Below are 20,661 nucleotides of genomic sequence, written 5' to 3'. Positions count from 1 at the left end.
CAGTCTCTTCTTCATGTACAATTTATTTTGACTATTTTTCTTCAAAAATTTATCCTCCAGTGCTTTCCATAATTTACTTGCAGAAGTTTCCTTTGTGTATGGATATTTCTGCTCTCTAGCAAGGTAGGATCGAATGGTACCGCAAGCAACACGGTTGATAATTCTCCAATCTTCTTCTCCAATAACATCTGGTTTCTTTTCTTCAATGGCCAGATCTAGCCCTTGTTGAAAAAGGACATCTAGAACCTCGCCTTGCCACATCCCAAAATGTCCGGACCCGTCAAATATTTCGACCGCAAATTTCGCATTTGACACAATTCTTGTCATAAGCGAAGATGCCAATGATGACGTATTGTTGACACTTGATGTAGATTCTTCTTGTTTATTGTCTCCCATCTTTGACACAAATATTATTTAATAGCTGACGACACAAATCAAGATTATTTCCTTTCTGGTGTGGAAGATCAGACTAAGCTGCAACCACAGAGCATACTCAGACAGAACCTTGACTCAGTTACCAAGATAAATCTTTTCTGATGTGGAAGATCAGACTATGCTGCAACCACAGAGCATACTTAGACAGTACCTTGGCTCTGATACCAATTGTTGCGGAAGCCAAATGTATATAGTGTGAATAAGTCACAACTACTATACCAAAAATTATGACAGCCACCAAATAATAAATAAGACAATAAAACAACAATAAAAGGGAACACCAGAATTTACGAGGTTCGGCTAATTTTGCCTACTCCTCGGACACAACCAATATTTTATTTCACTCCAAAAATACAAGTGAAATAATACTAAAGAGAGAAGATACAAATGCCTTAAACAGATGAGAAGGCAAATGAGAGGTGTATTTCAATCCTAAACATTAGGCCTTCTTTTATAGGGGAAAAATCCCCCCCAAACTTAACTCCCAACCAATGTGGGACTTTGGCATTTTGCCAAACTTCAACAAATCTCCACCTTGGCAAAATTCCACATTTTCAATTCTCTCTCAATAACAAATTTTGGTTGTGTCTTCATCTTCAATCTTCAGTGTTCAACAATGTTGATCAAATCCAAACAATGTTGAAACTTGACCGCAGTCACCACCTTTGTCAGCATATCAGCAGGATTCTCTGTAGTATGAATTTTCTTCACCGTGACTCCACCTTCTTCTATGATTTCGCGTACGAAATGATACCGAACATCAATGTGCTTCGTCCTTGCATGATAAACTTGGTTCTTCGCTAATTGAATAGCACTTTGACTATCACAAAAAATTGTGATACCTTTTTGTTCAACACCAAGCTCCTTTAGCAATCCTTGAAGCCAAATTGCCTCTTTCACAGCATCTGTAATAGCCATGTATTCTGCCTCTGTTGTAGACAAAGCAACTGTTGACTGCAAAGTAGACTTCCAACTAACTGGTGCCTTTGCAAAAGTAAACACATAACCAGTAGTTGATCTTCGTTTGTCCATATCACCCGCAAAATCTGAGTCACAATAAGGGGATCCATCAATAAGAAACAGAAATTTCTTCTAACACTTTAACTATAGGACAAGGGTATCACTATTTTCATTTGGATTTACAAAGCAGTAGTTACTTGACAGCAAAAGCATATAACATAGTATTCATCTCTTTAAAACCGAAGTTTTGAATAATGGAGCTTAAAACTTTCTTTGGAAAATTATAGTAGCTAATACCAACATGAGTTACTGTTAAAGAGTTTTAACTCACAAGAATTTTAACTCACTCTATCAGTTGTCTCCATTCCCATTAATTTACAGCAGTAGTCTTTGTTGTTTTGTTGATATATTCAAAAATTGATGATTGTGGTTGGGATGCCGCTGGACATAGCCCTAAAATCTTCTTTTAATGAATTCTTTGAGTCCTCACTTATGGAAATGGAGTTGCTATGAAAAAACATAGTAACAAAGACAAGATAAGTTGGCTGAAACACCAATTTCTCTTCAAGCAGTTAATTTCACAAAATCAAGAAGGATTCAACCATTACTTTAATAGAGCAAATATGGAACTGCAAAATACCAAGCAAAGCACCTGATTTCACTTCTGCCAAAAGCGAAACAAAATCGTTGGTAGTCGTCAATGGAGACTACAAAATTACATATTTAGATTTTCTCGGGAAGACACAAATCAGCAAGTGCAGGGACACAAAAGGAATTATACCTAGCACAGAAGTAGTAGAAAGACCAAATTGCCCTCTGTCAGCAAGCAGGGATGTCGACGGTCTCCTGCCTGCTTTTTCTGTTAAATATATATGATGTTAATTATTTGTATGTATGCATAATACTTGAATGAATATAATAAAGACATTAAAGAAGATTAATTGGATAACTTCCAGTAGTAAAACTAATCACATCATTGAAATATGCAAAGATATCCATATAAAATCAAATAATGAAAAAATCTCTAAGGTAGAAAATGAAATTACTATATCAAAATTTGGTTAGTGTGACAGTACCTTTTAGTACCAGCTTGTGAAAACATTTTACTTTAGAAGATCTCTTTAAAATACCTGCAACACAGATTATATGTGTTAGTAAGCAGTAAAGGAACATAAAGACATCAAAATAGAAGATAAATAAACTTATTTCTCATTTCGTTTCTTAAACGAACAATAGATTTTTTTTTCGCCAACATATTGAATAGTGATGTATAAAAATTTATAAGAGGAAATCACTAAGTACATTCAAATGAAGAAATAAAATACAATTGCTATTACCAATAGACAATAGACCCTCCTCCTTTGTTCGGGCTTGGGATCGCCTGTGTTACAATATAATTTGAACACAGGCGGAGGTAAAAACATTATCTTTTTCCTGATGTAAATGTCAGCCAGGTCAGCTTCACAGAGTTGAAAAAAAATCACATAAATATGCAAGTAGCTTTTGTATTTATAGATTTGCAAAGATGAATGATTTGACTTATTGGTTTTGGATGTTCACAATGTAAATAATTTGATTTGTATATTGTGCATCAAAAAACAATATCAAATGAGTAAAAGTTTAGGAAGGATTTGTAGATACACAAGCCAACTCTTATTTAGCACATAGTAAATTGCAGAGAAATTATCTCAAGTCTCAAGAAAATTATTGAAATAAAGAATAGAAGGCTAAATCAGGAGTATAAAGAAGAAAGCTACAGACTTATAGAAGTGCTTTTTGAATGATTTCGTTATACACTATGTTATATGTAGAATGGTCATCATCGTTATCTATGGTAGGTGGTTGGATTAATATTTTAATACAACTTGAACTCTTTGCTCTGGATAAAGCAGTATATAGCTGGCCATGAGAAAACACTGGCTCACGCAAATAAATACCAACATAATTTAATGTTTGCCCTTGCGCTTTATTTATCGTCATTGCAAAACACAGGCGTATTGGAAATTGAGTTCTTTTAAATGGGATTGGTAACTTCTCATCATCTGAAGATAATAATGGTATTCTAGGAATAAATACATGTGTATCTTTAAAATCACCACTCGCAATTTTAGCGCTTATAACACGACTCATAAAATCACAGCATATCAGTCGTGTACCGTTGCATAAACCTTCACAAGGATTTAAATTTCACAACATAACAAGACAATTTTCCTTCAAGATTAATTTGTAAGGAGGCAAACCAGCAGGGTTCAATGAATGTAAAAAATCCTCAAACTGGCTTTGATCATTTGGTTCAACAGTTTCATCCATTGCAATAAATGTTTTAGCTTCTTTAGGGAATTGAGCTATAAGTCTCTCATTTATTTCATCAACAAAGTCATTTTTTGTCGTCAAAATAACGTGTGAAGTTAAAAAAGAAGAATTGCGAAGAGACATGTGCAAATTAGGATATATTATGTTGAATAAAAGATCCAAAGATTCTTTTTCAGTAATATAAGGAACAATGAAAGACCTCGAAATTTCTATTTTATTATCCATGTTTGTTTTTTCTTTTCCATTTCCAATTAGCATCAAATATTCACAGAAAGAGGGATCAGTTTTGGCACGCATATTCTCTGATAATCGTAGTTTTTCAAGTTCGTTCCATATTTCGGAGTTCAATATGCTTTCCTGAATGAAATCTTCCTTTTTTCCAATTCGAACCACGGGAAGTGTTTGTCTAAAATCCCCTCCAAACACAACAACTTTTCAAAAGAAAAGCACATTTGTGTTCATTACATCTTTCAAGAGAGAATCTAAAGCTTCAATCATGTTCTTTTTAGCCATTGATACTTCATCCCACACAATCAATTTTGCATCACGAATCAAAGATGTCAGTGAGCTTTGCTTGCTAATATTGCAAGAAAAATTTTCATCAATATTAATCGGAAATTTAAAACGTGAATGAACTGTTCGTCCTCCTGGAAGGATCGAAGCTGCAACTCCAGAAGTTGTTGTTGCTAATGCTACAAATCCTTTAGATCTCACAGTTGCTAATAAGGCACAATATAAAAAACGTCTTACCACTTCCTCCAGGACCATCAATAAAAAATGCTCTTGATTCATTGGCAAATACTCTTTGCAAGATTATGTTGTATGCTATTTTTTGTTCTGTATTTAATTTTCTATGTAACAACAAATCTTCGTTACTCACGACGATATTTCTTTCGAAATATGCTTCATTTGCCATTTTCGAAGATGTAATATTTTTTGAAACAAGATTGAACTCATTAATATCACGACTCATAGAATGTAGTATATCATTAATGTGATTTAGAACAGCGAGGTGGATATCTTTTGCTGTTATATTGGCTAGGATTTTAAAATCTTCGGACATGGAATCTTCAAACTATTCCCACAATTCTCTTGGATTGGCAGGGCTGCAGTATACTAATATTGTAGCAAATAAACGTCTTAAACTATAAGGCATTTGATAACATGCAGCCTCTAACAAACATCCAATCAAGTTGTTGTCATAGTGTAACAACCCTCTTTTTTCTGCAGATTCTCTAAATGTGTCGCAGCATATTCCATTTACCATTAGAAGATCTTTGTATGATTTTGGTGCTTTCACATTCATTAGTAATAATCTAAGGTAATATCTTTCTCCCTCTATTGGATGACATGTTACTACCCGGCCAATAACGTGACCTTGTTGTCGTCGAGTCCACATTTTATAGGTAGATGACCATACGAAGTGTTGTGGAAAATCTTTATACAGTAATTTAAGCTCTTTAGCATCTTTGTTTGTTTCATTCATCAAAAAGAATTCTGTCAACATCGTCTTCTTAATCATAGGATTTTTTATGATACTATCTATTGTGTCGGTTTTTTTAAAAGAGACAAATTGTAGTCCATCAAGATGTAATGGGAGGTGATAAACACTCGGAGTCATTTCACTAATATGAAACGCAAATAAGCGCCACATAGCTTCTGGAGGTGACACCCATCTAGCAGATTGATACTCTTTTATCTCATCTATTTGTATATTTGTGTTATCTTCGTGTAAGTCAAATGATATCTTATCATGTCCTTTGCAGATATATTTGTATATATATTTCACAACTTTAGTGTCGGAGCAAACCTCTACATTTATATGGCAATTGTATTTACATAGCAGATAGGGGTTGTAGGGAACAACCCATGAGTTATCAAGAAATTGTTTTCTAACTTTAACAGATTTACCAGTATTTCGTCTTCTATAAATTGGGTATGAGTTCTTTCCTTTCGTCATCTCATCAGCGAAGCTCTTGGGGTACTTAAATTTGCACTCATTTCTTTTCATACATAAATTTGTAGGATTTAAATGACCACAAGGCCCATGCATCATGTGTTTAACGACAAGCTTATGTAAGTAAGAGTATGTATCAGGGTCAGGCAGCTCAGCACAAACAAATTTGTCATAAGCCTCGGGCGTTAATAATTAGTAATCATCAATAAGTATAACAAGAAAATGGGCATGTGGAAGACCGCATTTTTGAAATTCTATATTGTACATAAAGGCTGCAACTTTTCCAAATATGTTTCTTTTTGATATATCTGTTTTCATCTCTTCTACCTTTACTCTAAATACTCGACTAATTAAATCAGGCCTATTTTGAGTTTCGTCTGTTGGGAGCAAATGTTCCTTTATTTCAAGCCAAGAGGGATTACATGTTATGGTCAGAAATATATCAGGCTCTCCAAAATGCTGCACTAACGCGATAGAATCCATATAACATTGACGCATATCTCTTGGACCACCCGTAAAACTTGTTGGAAGAAAGTTTTGTTTTCCTATCTTAGAAGCTTCTCTTTCGCCAAGTCTCACGATATCTAAAAGTCCTTGTAGTACATCAATCCGAAATAAATCTTGGTTAAATGAGGCAAAATCTAATCTCTAAGTTTCTACTTTTATGAATTCATCAACTGAATATTGTTGAAATAATCTACCAGAATGTAAAACTCCGTTTTCCTCATTATCTCTCATCTGGAATTTGTAACAGTAGTATTCACGACAAGAAACATTATTTCTTTTTCGTTTCCCCTTTTGCAGAACATCTGCTTCCATATCAAGTAATCCATCAATAGAACACATGTTAGAGACACTCGGAAGCTGCTCGGTCTCATAATAAGCTCGATTTCTCAATTTATTTCTAGGTTGTTCGATTTTGGAATACCGCAGTGCCAGCCGTTTTGACCATAAGGAAATAAAGTGGATATTGCAAAGGATCATAGCAACCATAATAGTAATTTACTAATTGGCTTTTGTTACTGTGAGTATAAATTCGAACATGGGGTGCAGAACTATTATTGCTTGTTTCTTGTTCCAGCCATAATGCTGCTATTTCTGACACAGTTGGCAGGTTATATACTCGTTGATCTAAGCCAGAGCCACATCTTAATGCAATATAAAAGTTTGATAATTCTGGAATATGTATTAGAGATTTCAAGAAGATACAATAAGGATTTATCTTTAGTATGTTCATTAGTTTCTCAACAATCGATTGTCGAAGTATATCCGACGAAGCCATTCGATTTAATATTTCTGCATTCTCATCGTAAAAATACAACTGTAAATTTCTTGGTTGCCGATTTGTTGGAATTAAATCATTTATAAAGTGATACATTTGACCTTGTACTCTAAATGTATAAATTCCTTGGTTTCTTTTTGCTAGTACTTTGTCATAGTTCACTCCAAGGGAAGCAAATGCAAACATATTATTGTATAATCTAAGGTAGGTACGGAAGTGTTCAGATTCTTCGGTACTGCCTAAATATAAACTCAAGAGTTCATTAGGCATTTCATGTGACGTCAACTTAACTGAACCATTGCTACAACAAAATGTTGGCGGCTCATATTCAAATCTTTTTGCTCCACAATATTTACAGTCTGGTACAATTTTTAAAATGGTTGCATCAGTGGGTAGTTCTCTAATGTTCCAGTTCCAACTTTTTATTTTTGATTTAGAACCTGTGTATATTAGTTGCAACAATATATCCTATGAGTGTTGAGAAGAAAGAAACAGCAAGTGGTAATATAAAATTAAATTGAGACAAACCTTTGTTTATGACAGCAGATGTCTCTATATGATGTTGGTCACAAGGTGCACCAGAGGTCGAACTTGACATACAAATAATTCTAATTAATATATTAAAAGGGAGTACAGTCAAGCTGTAAAAACATATTTTCACTCACTTACCATGTTCAAAAACGGAGAAGTGATCAGTAATATTTTTTCCCTTGTGACAATCAACTACTGCCCCTACAACTGAAGATATACCTGCTAATATGCAAATCCAAATGTGTTTAGTAAGAGCAAATTGTATTTAAGTACGATCACGACGAAAAACACATATATACATGCATATATTTCTGTCTACAAAAGATGTGTCTTTTGCTCGAATAAATCTTTTTTGGTTTCTAACCTTTCTCAGCAACGCATGGTGCGTCGACTATTGTCAGAGGTTTTTCTGTATGCAGCTCAAACCCAGCAGCTTGTTTCGTATATTCAAGCAGCGCAGTCGAATCGTTTTTTAATTCAAGTTTTTTTGATCGGCAGTGCGTTAAAAGCAATTCTTTTTTATCAACCGATAACTGCTTGTATAGATCACGTCTCCTACGGTTAATTTTAGAGACGGTTTCTGTTGAGTACTGTTGCTTCCTTTTCTGAACAAGCTGACGGTAAATGCTTTTCAACAGTCGACATTTGCAGTTCAAGCAATCTATAAAATTTTAACATCAAATCTGCAGTAACAACGATTTCTATATATGAAAGGTTCTACAAACAGATATAGAGAGTTACAGTTCAAAGTATGTATTTGTTACTCTAGGCAAATAAGATGACGACCAAAATAAAGAATTCAATAGTGGTAATGCTGGAAAGCAAACGAATTAATACTATAATTGTTTCTTATTATAGAATTAGTTTTTGTACATGGCAGAAACTTTGAACATTGACTATGGTTTTAGTGTACAATAGAAACAAGAGCACAATGATAGACGAGGCTTCTTAATATTTATTGGTAACTTATACAAAAAATAGTCAAATTGCTAAACGTATTAAAGCTTTTACACCACTGGAAGAAATACAAATTATTTTCAAATTTTAAATAGTTTTAAGTTGATTAGAGCAAACTATTGAAAACATGAAAACGAATTTCTGTCATAGTTGCACTATTAGTTGCCTCAAGAGAGTGAAAAGAAGAAACTTCATTCTTTCTCATTTTCTTTCGTAAACTTTTCAACTGCTAACTCAGGAATTAACTTTTAACAATTATGCCAAAAAATAGGCTGAACTTAGAACAAAGATTGTTTATTCTTGCACACGATTATAGCCCAGCTCAGAAACCTTGCAACAAAATAAACTTATAGAAGAAAGATAAATATTTGAGGCACACTCATGTTTTGACATATATTCTAAAAAAGAAAACAACTTATTCTATGAAGAAAAACGGAAGAAGTATTGTTCTTGCTATCACTAAAAATCATTACTAAATGGTTTCACATACAGAACTGAAAATAACATATTATTCAAAGCAACAGTAGAGAAAAGCATATAAAAAGATTTAGATGTTTAATCAGTCCAAAATTTCTCAAAAAGCATAATCAATAAAACCAAAAATTGACTAATTAACATACGACATTGTGCTAGCCCTGGAAAACCCCAAAAAACAAGCACCAATGAGATTGATAAAAATCAACATTGAAGAGGAAGGTACAGATATTTTCCATAAAATCGAAAGTAGCGACCAAATTGCTATCAAAACAGCAAAGAGCTTACAATAATTCAAAACAAACTCATAGATTACAGTGATAACAAATTCATCACTCACTTGAAAGTTGAAACAAAGAAGAAATCAGTGGGAAAAGATGTATTTTATTAGAGCATCTGCTGAACTACAGGTAAATTGTCTAAAACATGCTGCCAAACCCTTTTTATTCTAAAATTTAATTGACAAAAGCACAAATCTTTTTAAAAGGAATTATCATTATGCTATGAGGTTTTAAAGTATAAAACTTCATTATTACATAAATCAAACGCAGCAGAAAACCAAAAGGAAAATATATGGAATCTAATTAGTATGAACTAAACTCACCCCGGAAGCACAATTCATTGAAGAATTTTTTCAAACATTTAGAGAACAAAAGCCTTGGCATGTTAAATTTCTATACGCAGAAGCCTAATTCTTCAAGAAACACAAATTTCTAACATGCCATCAAAGATGAAAGAAGCACAAGATGAGGACCAACATACACACCGGAAAATAACAGTGGAGCGAGGAAAAATCATTGAAGTGCAATTAGCAACAATAACAGTGAGAGAAAGCAGAGATTGCAAGGAGGTGTTCAGAGAGAGGGAAACTTTCAGATAGTGTTATGACTGAAAATACGAACCGGTCACTTACCCGGATATAAAAAATGGAAGTGCACGCGTTGAGCCACCAACAGAGAAACCAAGCGCCGATCATAATCTAGGCGGCTACTTTGCTGCTGTCAGTGTTAGGGTGCCTGCAGCTGTTCTAAGAGAAATTAAAGACTAAACCTGAAATGACCAGAATAACCTCTAGCGGCAAGCACACATGACGACCTCGAGCTGCTTCTCCCGCTCTTCTATATAAGTAGAAATAGAAAAGAAAAGAATATATGTTACTTTTAAGAAGGAAATAGAACAAATTTGGGATATATATAAGATACTACTTTGTTTCTAGGATAATTTTGCTGTCCCTTAACAGCTTTACTCACCAAAAAAAAGAAGAAGAAATTGAACAGAAATCCGAGTCACAAATGACAATCAGTTTTTTGGCCACAATGGAATAAAAGAAATGGAAAGGAAACAGCTGGAATAAGACATTAGAAGTCTGAGTATGATCCATCATTTGAAGCCTTTACAGGTTGATGTGTTGGCCAAAGTAAATTGTATGGAAACCTTTATATGCGCTCTGCAAACAAGATTGTAGAGGTTAAAGTAATTGGAAAAAATACACTGAAAAGGAACTTAATTAATGTATGAAGAAGATAGTAAATTCGTATATACTCACAGAGATTTGTGCATATAAGGACTACTTTAACTCAAGCTTGTCTTTTCCCGTCATTTCTGAAACATATTCCTTAATCCTTAGGGCTGAATCTTCGAGTTGAGGGTTGCTATCCAGTGCGATGGACTTCAATGAAGGAATATCCCCAAAACTGTCTGGGATCTCTGTAAGCTCAGTACAGTGTCGTAATTGTAGTTCTTCCAGCACAGGAAACGATTCCTCCCCAACCTGCCATTCAGAAAAAGACACCCATGCCAACTTTAGCGATTTGAGACTGTGGAAGGTGACTTCCTCAGCGTTCCATTCTTTACCCTGGATGGTTAAGCTGTGTAAACACAGTTTTTGAAGGTTGGGTAATCTCGCAATTCTTGATAGCGAATCGGATGTCAGATCAAACCGTCTTAGCTCCAATTTTTTCAAGCTCAAAGGAAAGTGAAAATCCCACTGATGTGCATTGTGCCACTTGACGCTAAAATATGCAGAAACTTCTTCAAGTTCATTAAGGACATCCAATCTTGGAAAACAAATTTCCTCGTCTATTGCATCTGATCTGAAATTCCTTGGTATGGTAATGCTGAATTTAAGGTTTCGAAGATTGGGAAACCTTTTGAATATCTCCTTTCTGTCTTCCAAACAGAAAATGGCGGGCTTATGTAATATTCTCAAATTCTCTAACTTCAACTCTTCTTCTAACACTGTTGGTTTGTCGATGGTCGGTTCAAAGAGAAAAAATTTATTCATGCTCACATGTCGTAGCTTTGGAAGACTCCAAATACTAGGTGATATTACCATTAATGATCGACCATTATCCACCACCAGAGTTTCCAGATTCAAGAGGTTTGCAAATGATGGAGGGAAAGCTCTTGCCTCTGTTCGAATGTTTAAGCACCTCAAATGAACAAGCATGCCTATTTCATTCAGCGTAGAATCTGTCAAAGTTATGTGGAGCAGCTCCAACCGTGTAAGAAGCCTCAAGTGTCTTAGGTGACAGTTTTCGGGAAGCTTGTTGGGCATCCCATATTCATCCATGTCTACCTTCAAAGAGAGGAGGTGTTTAACATAAGGATTTTTCTTTTCTGGGCTGAACAGGACAAAACTTTCTTCTGAATGATCATAATGAATGATCATTCCCCGTGGCATCAGATCTGAAAAAGAGGATGGATCCCTTGATCTTACAAAGCCTAGCAAATTTTTCTTTTCAGCTTTTCTCGAACAAAAATCATGCACGAGATCATGAATTTTGATACTCCGGTCACTGATACCTCTCTCATTGAAAAGTATTACCAAGCTACTAGAAATTAACTCATCAACATAAGACTCAGATACTTCTTCCACACTCTTTATGTCATTTTGTTCCGCAAACCCTTCGGCACTCCATAAGTCATTCAATTGAGAGATTTGAATATTTGTGTCCTTTGGGTAGCTTGCGAGGTAGAGCAAGCATGGCTTTAGGTGATCCAATAAATGGTCATAACTTAACTCTATAACCTCCATCACCTCCCCTTCATTCTTAAAGGATTTCAAATTATTTAAAACTTCCAGCCACAAATCCTCTTTCTTTTCCATCTTCGCAATGATTCCACCAATCAGATCAAGTGCCAAAGGAAGACCATCACACTTTAGGGCTATTTCTTCTCCAACATCCCTTAGTTCATCAGGGCAGCTTTCTTCTCCGAATACCTTTTTCTCTAATAACTCCCAACTTTCTTCTTGTCTTAGCAATCGAAGGTTAAGAGGATCACTATGACGTTTTCCATGCAAAGCCACTTTCTTTTCTCGACTTGTTAAAATAATTCTACTTCCTTTCTGAAAATCATGAAAAGGCATTGTTAGCTCATCCCATGCTTTAGTATCCCACAAGTCATCCAAAACAATAAGGTATCTCCTACTATGCAGCGTTTTTCGAAGCTCATCATAAACATCAAAATCCTCGGTAAATTCCGCATCTAAACCAGTGACTTGATTAAAAAATTTATGCAACACCTTTTTGCTGTCATACTCTTGGTCGACTGTACACCATGCACGAATATCAAAATGACTAGTAACTGACTTATCATTGAATACTTTGTACGCAAGAGTAGTTTTACCTGCACCAGGCATGCCAATGATCGAAATAACATCTAGCTCTGCTAGTCGATTGGTAAGCTGTGAAATTAACAGGTTTTTCTCCTCCTCAAAGCCTACAATTATTTGCCCAACTTGCTTTTTTGATGGCTTTCTTTCAACTTGTTTATTGGGAGAGTTTACAACAATAAGACTCATGTTTTCCTGTACCTCTTTCTTGATAAGCTTGATCTTTTCAACGGTATCAGGTAGTAAGAAAATAAGGTGCAAGAGACCATGATCTCTGACAAGAATTGAATTGATGACATGTTCTGCCTCATATGCCACATCTAGAACACGAGTCCAAAGATCCCTATTCAATTCTTGCTCAACATTCCCAAAGAACAATCTTATGAACTGTAGGTATTCTTTCATCAACCCAATTTCTTCCTTAATCAAAGCAATTGCATAAGCATTGGAATTGAGCAAACCATTTAAGTTTATGAGTAGAAGATTCATGAAGAGTGATCCATCACTATTGGGGAAGCAAAGTTGTTGTGAGTCTACAGGGGCTTTCAAGAAAACATATTTGAGATCTTCCTTCAGGAATTCAATATTTCCCCGTAAATCTAGACTTGTATAACTTGTTTCATTCGTATTCTCTTCATTCCTTGAGTTCTCTTCTGTGTTGCGAACCAGAATGGATACCTCCCTAGTAAGAGTTGCAACACGTGACAAGAATACAAACAGTTTGTCGTGATGAATAATGTCTTTGGGCAAATCTGTGAGAATAATCAATAGAAACTCTATCATGACATAAATGTTTTGAGCTGAAGTGCTAAGAGTAATAACATTTACCCTATGCTCTTGTAGATGAATCAGATATTCTCTAAGAATGTCGGGAGAGGCTTCTAAGAGCTGCTTCTTGAAGTGTCCAACTTCTGCTGATTTTGAAGCTTTCAAATTTGTACAACATATGTGCATAACCTCCAGTTGAACAGGAACAATCTCCAGAAGCAGATGAGCTAGCTTGACTTGAGGGACGTCAGCTATCATTTTAAAATGATAAGCCAAAAAGGCAAAACAGAAGTGTTTTACTCTCTCAGCCATAAGTTGAAACTGAGACAAGACATATTCAATTGTCTCATACTCAATGTAATTATTTACTTTTAGCCCATGGAAATCTCTTAAATTACCACATACATTCTGAAGAACCTCATATTCAGTCTTTAATGGGCAAATCAACTTAGCAAACAACTTGGATTGATCATGGAGATACACGAGGAGGGCGTCCAAAAGTACGACCAACTGATCCTCAGTCATAGATACGACCAACTGATCCTCAGTCATAGTGGCACTTGGTTCAGAATTATGATATGAGCTGAGACAACTTACCATATTTTCCAGGAGGCAAGTAGGGACATCATCCGTCAATTTACGCAGCATGTCATCTCCATTCTGATGAAAAAGTGACTGAACCAGACCATGAAACTCATATAACATGCAAGATTTTTCGGCATCCAAACCACCGGGAATGAAATAAAAAAGCTGAAAAAATGATGACATAAACTTCAGCAGCATTGTCAGATTTTCATTTTCATCTATGTCAAGAGCAATTTGATCTCGTCGATTCTTTAGCCTCTCTATAAAATCCAACAGATTGTCAATGTCCTTGTGAAATACAGCAGATGTCATCTGCCAAAAGACCAAATGTGTATCATATTTTCAATGCCACATATTCACCATGATAAATTTTACTTTAAATTAACTGGCAATACTGGAGAAGCTAAATGTTTATCCTGTAGTTATAGCTTATATCACAAAGCAAGCATGTTAAAGAAATATGGTTTACTTTGTACACCTTCCATTCCAATTTGATTGGACACGGAGCTTAAGAAAGAAATGAAGGGTTTTACAATTTCTGGTCCTCAACAAGCCATAATATTTGTGTGGCTATAATTCTTTTAAAATTTGTGATGTTAAACATGTCAGAGTATTTGTGTGGCTATAGAAGCTTCTCGGGTAGAATTGGAAGTTTAAGTTAAGTTGTTTCCAAATTTAGAAAGAGGTCATTATTTTTGGAAGGAACCAAAAAGGAAATAGGTTCACATAAACTTGAATGGAGGGAATATATATTATTTACTCAAAATAAGGGTGAACCAAGTTCAACTGAAAGAAAAAAAAGTTTTTCCAATTTATCTTTCTGAACCTTACTACATATGAGTAAGAACAATTATTAATTAAATATTCCAGATATCAATCGAATAACTATTTTACGCCTTAGAAAGTAAATATAAAGAAAATACCATGATCAGATTATGAACTTTTGAACAACAATTTCCAAAAGATATGAATAACATTATAGTGTCTTGAGGATTACTTGGATAGTCATCCAACTCATATTAGTTTTAATACATATAAATATTGTATGGCATACCAATGAGTTGTTTGCTTCCCCTTTCTCTCTTTCTCCTTCATTTTCTTTTCCTTTTTCCATGTATGTAATTCTCGCTAAGTAACTTTTCCTTCCCTTCCTCTAAAGTTCTCGAGATCTGATGTCTGAAAAGTACATAAACATTTACTAAGAGAAAGAAGTAGAAGAAAGAACACAAGAATCTGAAAGAAGAAGCATAAAGCATATAGCAGATGACAGTTTACTGCACATATAGCCAGACACCTCAAGCAAAAAAAGGTGGATTGACCATAAATCTCCCAACCCAGTTATCAAAATAATATGGAGTTATCTACTGAAAAAAGTCTCTTCCTTTTATCTTTCCTAAGCCGAGAGTCTTTCGGAAACAGTCTTTCTGCCTTCTTGAAGGTATGGGTAAGGTCTGTTGTTGTTGTTGTATCTACTGAACAAAGAGGATGGGCTACAAAAACAATGGAAGTACTGTACTTCAGCTTGAGCCTATGGTTGTCAAGTTGATTGCAGTAGGTTGTTGCTAATTTTGCTAATATTTCAGCATATAAAAGATTTTCATCTTGAGTTAGTTGGTATGTATCAAGAAAATAATTTATTCATCTTAATTTCTAAATCCTCGAAATATTGATCAAGGTCAAACATCGAATGGTATCGGTGGAGCAATTATTTTGATGAATAATAACTTTCTGTGCAACTAGACCCTAACACCAGAAATGTCAATCATAATCACACAAATGTCTGGACACGAAATCATACACATATTATCCCACATAACTATTAATTTTTAAAAGAAGTTTATAAGATTATAAACTTATTTCCAGCTCTTGGATATAAGAATGACCTTTGATTATATTGAACAAATATAGCTACCACAAATAGAGACAAAATCAACAATTTTTTAGCATCAGAGACATAATTAAATTAATAACCCCGTGTACATGAAGAGAATCCATAAACACATAGTCTGAACAAGAATAATTAAAATATGATGCAATGAATATTTTTTTCAACTGTGTATTTTTACTTTTTCCGATATATATATTTATATAGAGCTCCATAATTTAGAGCTATATATAAATTATAGCCAAAATAATAAAAATCAAATCTTTTAGATGTCTTGACTATTTATTTCAACTATATAAATCTTTATTTTTCAGGTCAAATTCAAAAAACAATAACTAAAACTTTATTATTTTTAGCCAAATAAAAAATTAGCTTAAATAATGTAGTTCTAGCCAAGTTTTATTATAAATATTATTCGAAAAAGATTATCTAAAAAAATAACACATTTCAAAAGTTATAAAATATATTTTATTTTTCAAAAAATGTTACATGGACAGGAAAATCCGTCAATTACTCACTACAGAAGAGCATTTCAACATCTTATGTCATTGTGTTGCTAATTAAGGCCAAATCTATCGAAAATATAACAAAACGATCTCATTTTGCAAAACAAAACAGAAGATCAAATCGCAGCAAACAGATCCGTAAAATCCCAATCAAAACACAAAACAGATGAAGCATAAGGCAAATAAGAAACAAACCTGAGCAGCTTTGTAGGCAGTGAGAGCTCTCAGAAACCTCCAAATTATGTTCAGCACCAGTCTTGAACTCGGCCAAATATCGGGGGTAACTTCCTTTGAATATTTAAAACACTAATTAGAACCACCAGACGGAATAAGAGAGTACAATAAATCAAGCTGCACTGGAAATAGAAGACAGAAAGCACCAGAAAGAAGGAAATAAGAGATTTCCAACATATAATCATACCTTAAATTTCAGTAAACCAACGAAGATTAAGCTGTTAGAACCTCTTGTTCGAGAAATAGGTGAAGAAAGTAAGAATTGGGATTCAGAACGAAAGAAAGATATATGAGAGTAGTTGAAGTATTTGGCTGAAGACAACACCAATAGAAAGAAGAATCATATACAGATTGAGAATTCCAAGATAAAATTATAATTCATTGACTTGAAGTCTTTTTTAATACCCATTAACCTCTTAGTCTTTGTAATCAATTATGAAAATAATATACCTGTCCCTTGTTTTGAGAGCTGGCCTGTAATATTATATGCTTCACCTGTCTTGTTTTGAGAGCTGGCTTATAATATTATATTCTTGATATTTGTTTAAACATTTAACATCAAATCACCAGCAAAACCTTTTAACTACTTCAATAGTTATATAGATGTCAATCAGTAGAATCAAATTAACTTCAACAAGACTTATCTCTAACTATTTATTACATACATGAACAGAAAACTTGTGTTTCATTTTTCACCTAATGATGAGATATATGTAGAATGGAATTATTTTACATTTTTCTAGATCTACAAATCAAATCAAACCAACATAGAGTTGATTTTTCAATATTGATATTCTTTTCGATATTCTCGATTTTTTCCCAATCACAGCATGTTGACGTGAAGTTCCTAATATAGATTGAGAAATAGATGAAGAGTGGGGAAAAAAGTAAGCGCTGGACTTCAGAAAGATCTGTGAGTGAGTTGTAGTAATTGGCTAAAGACAACATAAAAGCCCACCAATAGACAGGAAAATAAAATAGAGATTTTTAATTCTAAGATTAAAATACAGTTCATTGACTTCAGAAGTCTTTTTAATAACCATTACTAACATCTTAGTCATTGTAATCAATTGTGAAAATTATATACACCTCTCTAACCTGTAATATTATATACTCAACTTGAAAAGCCACCAACAGAAATGTATTATTTCAAATGAGTTTGATTTTAAACTAAATAAAATCGAGTTCACAAATTATACATTGAGTCTGACCTTTTTAGGTTTCTCATCTTGTCAATTTTCTCAAATAGCATTTATCCTTTCCAGCAACAATGAAGCAGCTTTAAAAAACAGCAGATACATTATCTACATTCAAAATTAGGCATTAGCAACATTATATCAGCTTTAAAAACCAGCAATTACAGCACAAGCAGCGAATTTCAGAACAATGGCATTTAACCAGCTTAAAATACCTGCAATGACAACATTAGTTTCAGCAAGCAGTATACCGAAACAGCACCATCAAAAATGTTTAGAGAATGTTCACAATTAGCACCATATTTACTAGGGTAGCCCGGTGCACTAAGCTCTTGCTATGCGCGGGTCCGGGGAAGGTCTGGACCACACAAGGGTCTATTGTGCGCAACCTTATATTTACAAAAAAAAATAATGCAGAATACACCAGAAATACATATCCCAACCCAACCCTTAATTTGATCCCTGGTGTAAATAAGAGGAAGGAGGATGTATTCAACTTTGAATCCAACAGTTAAATCGACATTAACCAGAGGAGCAGTTAATTTAAAAGCACTTACGACATTTCTAAATTTTAGTTATATCCTTTCAAACATTTGTTTCCTAAAACCAATATTAAAATGCCTTAGATTGGAAATACAATTGTTTTTTTAAAAAAAAAAAAACAGAATCCAAATTAGCTTTTATCAAAACAAAACCTGAAACCAAATTCAGACACACCCTACATTTGGAATACAACCGACGTTGAAGTTCATCTGAGCCTTTATTCTGAATTCATTTTAAATGAAAGGCCTTAAGAAATATTAAGAAGTTAAAATGGATAAATTAAAGAGCCTCCTTGAATTCAAATACCTTGGTCAAAACAGCTGTTATTGCAGCAGTGATATAAGGCAGATTCTCCACCTAGTTTCTGAGGAAAAAACAAGAATATTGCGCTGGTTGGCTATTCGAGTTTATGTTCTGACAAGTACTGACATCGTAAAGCATTAGCTTATGTTGACCTAGAACTTGTTCTCCACATCAAGCCTGATATTTTTTTTTTCTGATAAGGTAAGATTTATCAAGCCTGATATAGTAACTTGGAAATAGAGCCAAATAAAACAAATTACATCTACTCAGATTGTGCATTTCCTCTAATTCTACCGATTGACCGAGTATATCCGACATAAGTTCACTACGGAAAGTTCAAAGGGAAACCTACTTATCCAGATGCAATTAATTCTTGTTTGCAAATCACACAAGTTTTTCATGCATACTTCCATGATATAGCCATTCCCCATTCATGTGGGGGATTGTTGAGTTTTTGTTTAAGATGAAATAGTCTTAAAATTAGAGTGAATGGGAAATGGGATTTGGATTCGGATTTGGTCAAATGATCGATCGATTGATTAATTTTTTGGACCAAATTTATTTGTTAATAGTGAATATTAACGTGATATAATCCGTGTTTGTAACAGATGTTTTCCAATCCGTGTATTGTGTTGCAAAACTAAGCAATAAGCAGCCTAGTGCACCTCCCACAATGGTGCAAGTGCTCCTCCCACCAAGCAAGTGTACATTCCACCATGGAAGTGCTTCCTCCATGATAGCCTAGTGCTTGTTGCACCATGGAGGGGCGGATTTCTCTCAAATAACTGCTATAAATAGAGCATAAGTTGGAGAGAAAGAAGAACACATCGGAAAAAACACTCTGTATACATCGGAAAAAACACTCTGTATACACTTAATATACACTCTGTATACACTGGATATACACTCTGTATATACTGGATATACACTCTGTATACACTGCGTATACACTGGAAAAACGAATTGCAATCTGATATTCTCTTCAGTAAGAATTCAACGGCTATACTTTGCATTCCTTCCTCTCAGAATTTCTATTCGACTTCTGAGTTGTCCTCCTTATTCTGCATTGTTTTTAACTACAAACAAAGCATCCATAAGTGTGATTTGCTGTCGAACTTTGTGTTCGCTGAAACACTGGGATTTGAAGTACCGCTACACCAGTGTGTAATTCGTTCTATCCTGGGAGGAAATAATCTATAACTTTGGGTACTAGGAGGGGATTAAATTCCTTAAGGAAACACTGTGAATTCAGTGGGCTCGAATTAATTTCTGTTTTATTTATATTTACGTTTATAAGCTAACGTTCTAATTTCCAGAATCATTATTTACAAGTACAGAAGGAACAACAATCTTAAGGAATTTAATAATTTAATTTCTGTATTTGTGTTACTTTTATTATTCTGGAAACTATAACCTTTGTGGTTTTTTGTGTACTCCCGTTTGGAGAGTAAAGCCTTCGTGGCGGTTTGTTGGAGATTAAAATCTACGTGATTTTTACTCCAGTTTTAAAGCCTTCGTGGCATTTTGTTGGAGATTAAAATCTACGTGATTTTTCACTCCAGTTTTAAACGTTTATTAAACGTTTGATTGTGTCATTTTTACAGTAAAAATGGCGAATGACGGAAATCAAGCTGTTCCGATGATGACTGCCAACGCATCGACAAGTCGAACTCCGGCGTTGGCACCGGCAGAGAAACCCGGAAAATTTTCCGGGATGAATTTCAAGCGCTGGCAGCAAAAGATGTTCTTCTACTTGACTACGTTATGTCTACAGAAGTTCATCAAGGAAGATGTTCCTGATCTTCCAGATGAAACTCCAGAGAATGATAGTTTTCTCGTGATTGAGGCGTGGAATCATTCTGACTTCTTGTGCAGGAATTATATTCTTAGTGGACTGGAGGATAATCTGTATAATGTATATAGTGGCGTGGAGACGTCAAAAGAACTGTGGAATGCACTTGAAAAGAAGTACAAAACTGAAGATGCCGGGATGAAGAAATTCGTCGCCGCAAAATTTTTGGACTACAAAATGGTAGATAGCAAGTCTGTTATTACCCAAGTCCAGGAATTGCAAGTGATTATTCATGATCTACTTGCTGAAGGTATGTTTCAAATA

The 20,661-nt window shown here is 34.5% G+C and overlaps 3 protein-coding genes across 10 annotated transcripts; all 3 read right to left on the bottom strand.

The window, feature by feature from the left end:
• Positions 1 to 1,973: 1,973 nt before the first annotated feature.
• Positions 1,974 to 4,005, bottom strand: LOC104243287 (uncharacterized). Its single transcript, XM_070145880.1, has 4 exons — positions 3,636 to 4,005; positions 2,472 to 2,525; positions 2,177 to 2,254; positions 1,974 to 2,059 (listed from the first exon to the last, which is right to left on the bottom strand). Exons 1-4 carry the CDS (start codon positions 4,003 to 4,005, stop codon positions 1,974 to 1,976), a joined length of 588 nt encoding a protein of 195 aa, XP_070001981.1.
• On the bottom strand, positions 2,472 to 18,836 carry LOC104243286 (putative late blight resistance protein homolog R1A-3). 8 transcript variants are annotated; one of them, XM_009798459.2, is made up of 12 exons: positions 18,549 to 18,836; positions 17,715 to 17,807; positions 16,465 to 16,557; positions 14,933 to 15,054; positions 10,456 to 14,190; positions 10,160 to 10,356; positions 9,823 to 10,027; positions 7,843 to 8,161; positions 7,617 to 7,697; positions 7,476 to 7,537; positions 2,733 to 2,829; positions 2,472 to 2,525 (listed from the first exon to the last, which is right to left on the bottom strand). In XM_009798459.2, exons 4-5 carry the CDS (start codon positions 14,990 to 14,992, stop codon positions 10,477 to 10,479), a joined length of 3,774 nt encoding a protein of 1,257 aa, XP_009796761.1. In that variant the 5' UTR covers positions 14,993 to 15,054; positions 16,465 to 16,557; positions 17,715 to 17,807; positions 18,549 to 18,836; the 3' UTR covers positions 2,472 to 2,525; positions 2,733 to 2,829; positions 7,476 to 7,537; positions 7,617 to 7,697; positions 7,843 to 8,161; positions 9,823 to 10,027; positions 10,160 to 10,356; positions 10,456 to 10,476. The 8 variants fall into 8 exon arrangements, with proteins under 8 accessions (XP_009796761.1, XP_009796763.1, XP_009796760.1 ...); XM_009798461.2 differs by lacking the exons at positions 17,715 to 17,807; positions 18,549 to 18,836 and adding an exon at positions 16,691 to 17,471 and having other exon boundaries at positions 7,617 to 7,700; XM_009798458.2 differs by lacking the exons at positions 17,715 to 17,807; positions 18,549 to 18,836 and adding an exon at positions 16,691 to 17,471.
• On the bottom strand, positions 4,784 to 5,668 carry LOC138868330 (uncharacterized). The gene has a single exon (XM_070145879.1). It carries the CDS (start codon positions 5,666 to 5,668, stop codon positions 4,784 to 4,786), a length of 885 nt encoding a protein of 294 aa, XP_070001980.1.
• Positions 18,837 to 20,661: the final 1,825 nt, after the last annotated feature.

This window comes from Nicotiana sylvestris, chromosome 5 (genome assembly GCF_000393655.2).
Source record: "Nicotiana sylvestris chromosome 5, ASM39365v2, whole genome shotgun sequence".
NCBI lineage: Eukaryota > Viridiplantae > Streptophyta > Magnoliopsida > Solanales > Solanaceae > Nicotiana > Nicotiana sylvestris.
The sequence above is the reverse complement of the archived record's forward strand: the minus strand, read 5'-3'. Positions and strand labels throughout refer to the sequence as shown.

What these genes read in the sequence shown, in the direction of transcription:
- LOC104243286 (XM_009798459.2), bottom strand. Translation starts at nt 14,992, where the DNA reads ATGGAAAAAGGAAAAGAAAATGAAGGAGAAAGAGAGAAAGGGGAAGCA. An exon ending in GGGAAGCAAACAACTCATTG is followed by an intron (nt 14,191 to 14,932) that starts GTATGCCATACA and finishes GTCTTTTGGCAG; the next exon opens with ATGACATCTGCTGTATTTCA.
- LOC138868330 (XM_070145879.1), bottom strand. Translation starts at nt 5,668, where the DNA reads ATGACGAAAGGAAAGAACTCATACCCAATTTATAGAAGACGAAATACT.
- LOC104243287 (XM_070145880.1), bottom strand. Translation starts at nt 4,005, where the DNA reads ATGCGTGCCAAAACTGATCCCTCTTTCTGTGAATATTTGATGCTAATT. An exon ending in TCACAAGCTGGTACTAAAAG is followed by an intron (nt 2,255 to 2,471) that starts GTACTGTCACAC and finishes TATATTTAACAG; the next exon opens with AAAAAGCAGGCAGGAGACCG. An exon ending in TTCTACTACTTCTGTGCTAG is followed by an intron (nt 2,060 to 2,176) that starts GTATAATTCCTT and finishes CGCTTTTGGCAG; the next exon opens with AAGTGAAATCAGGTGCTTTG.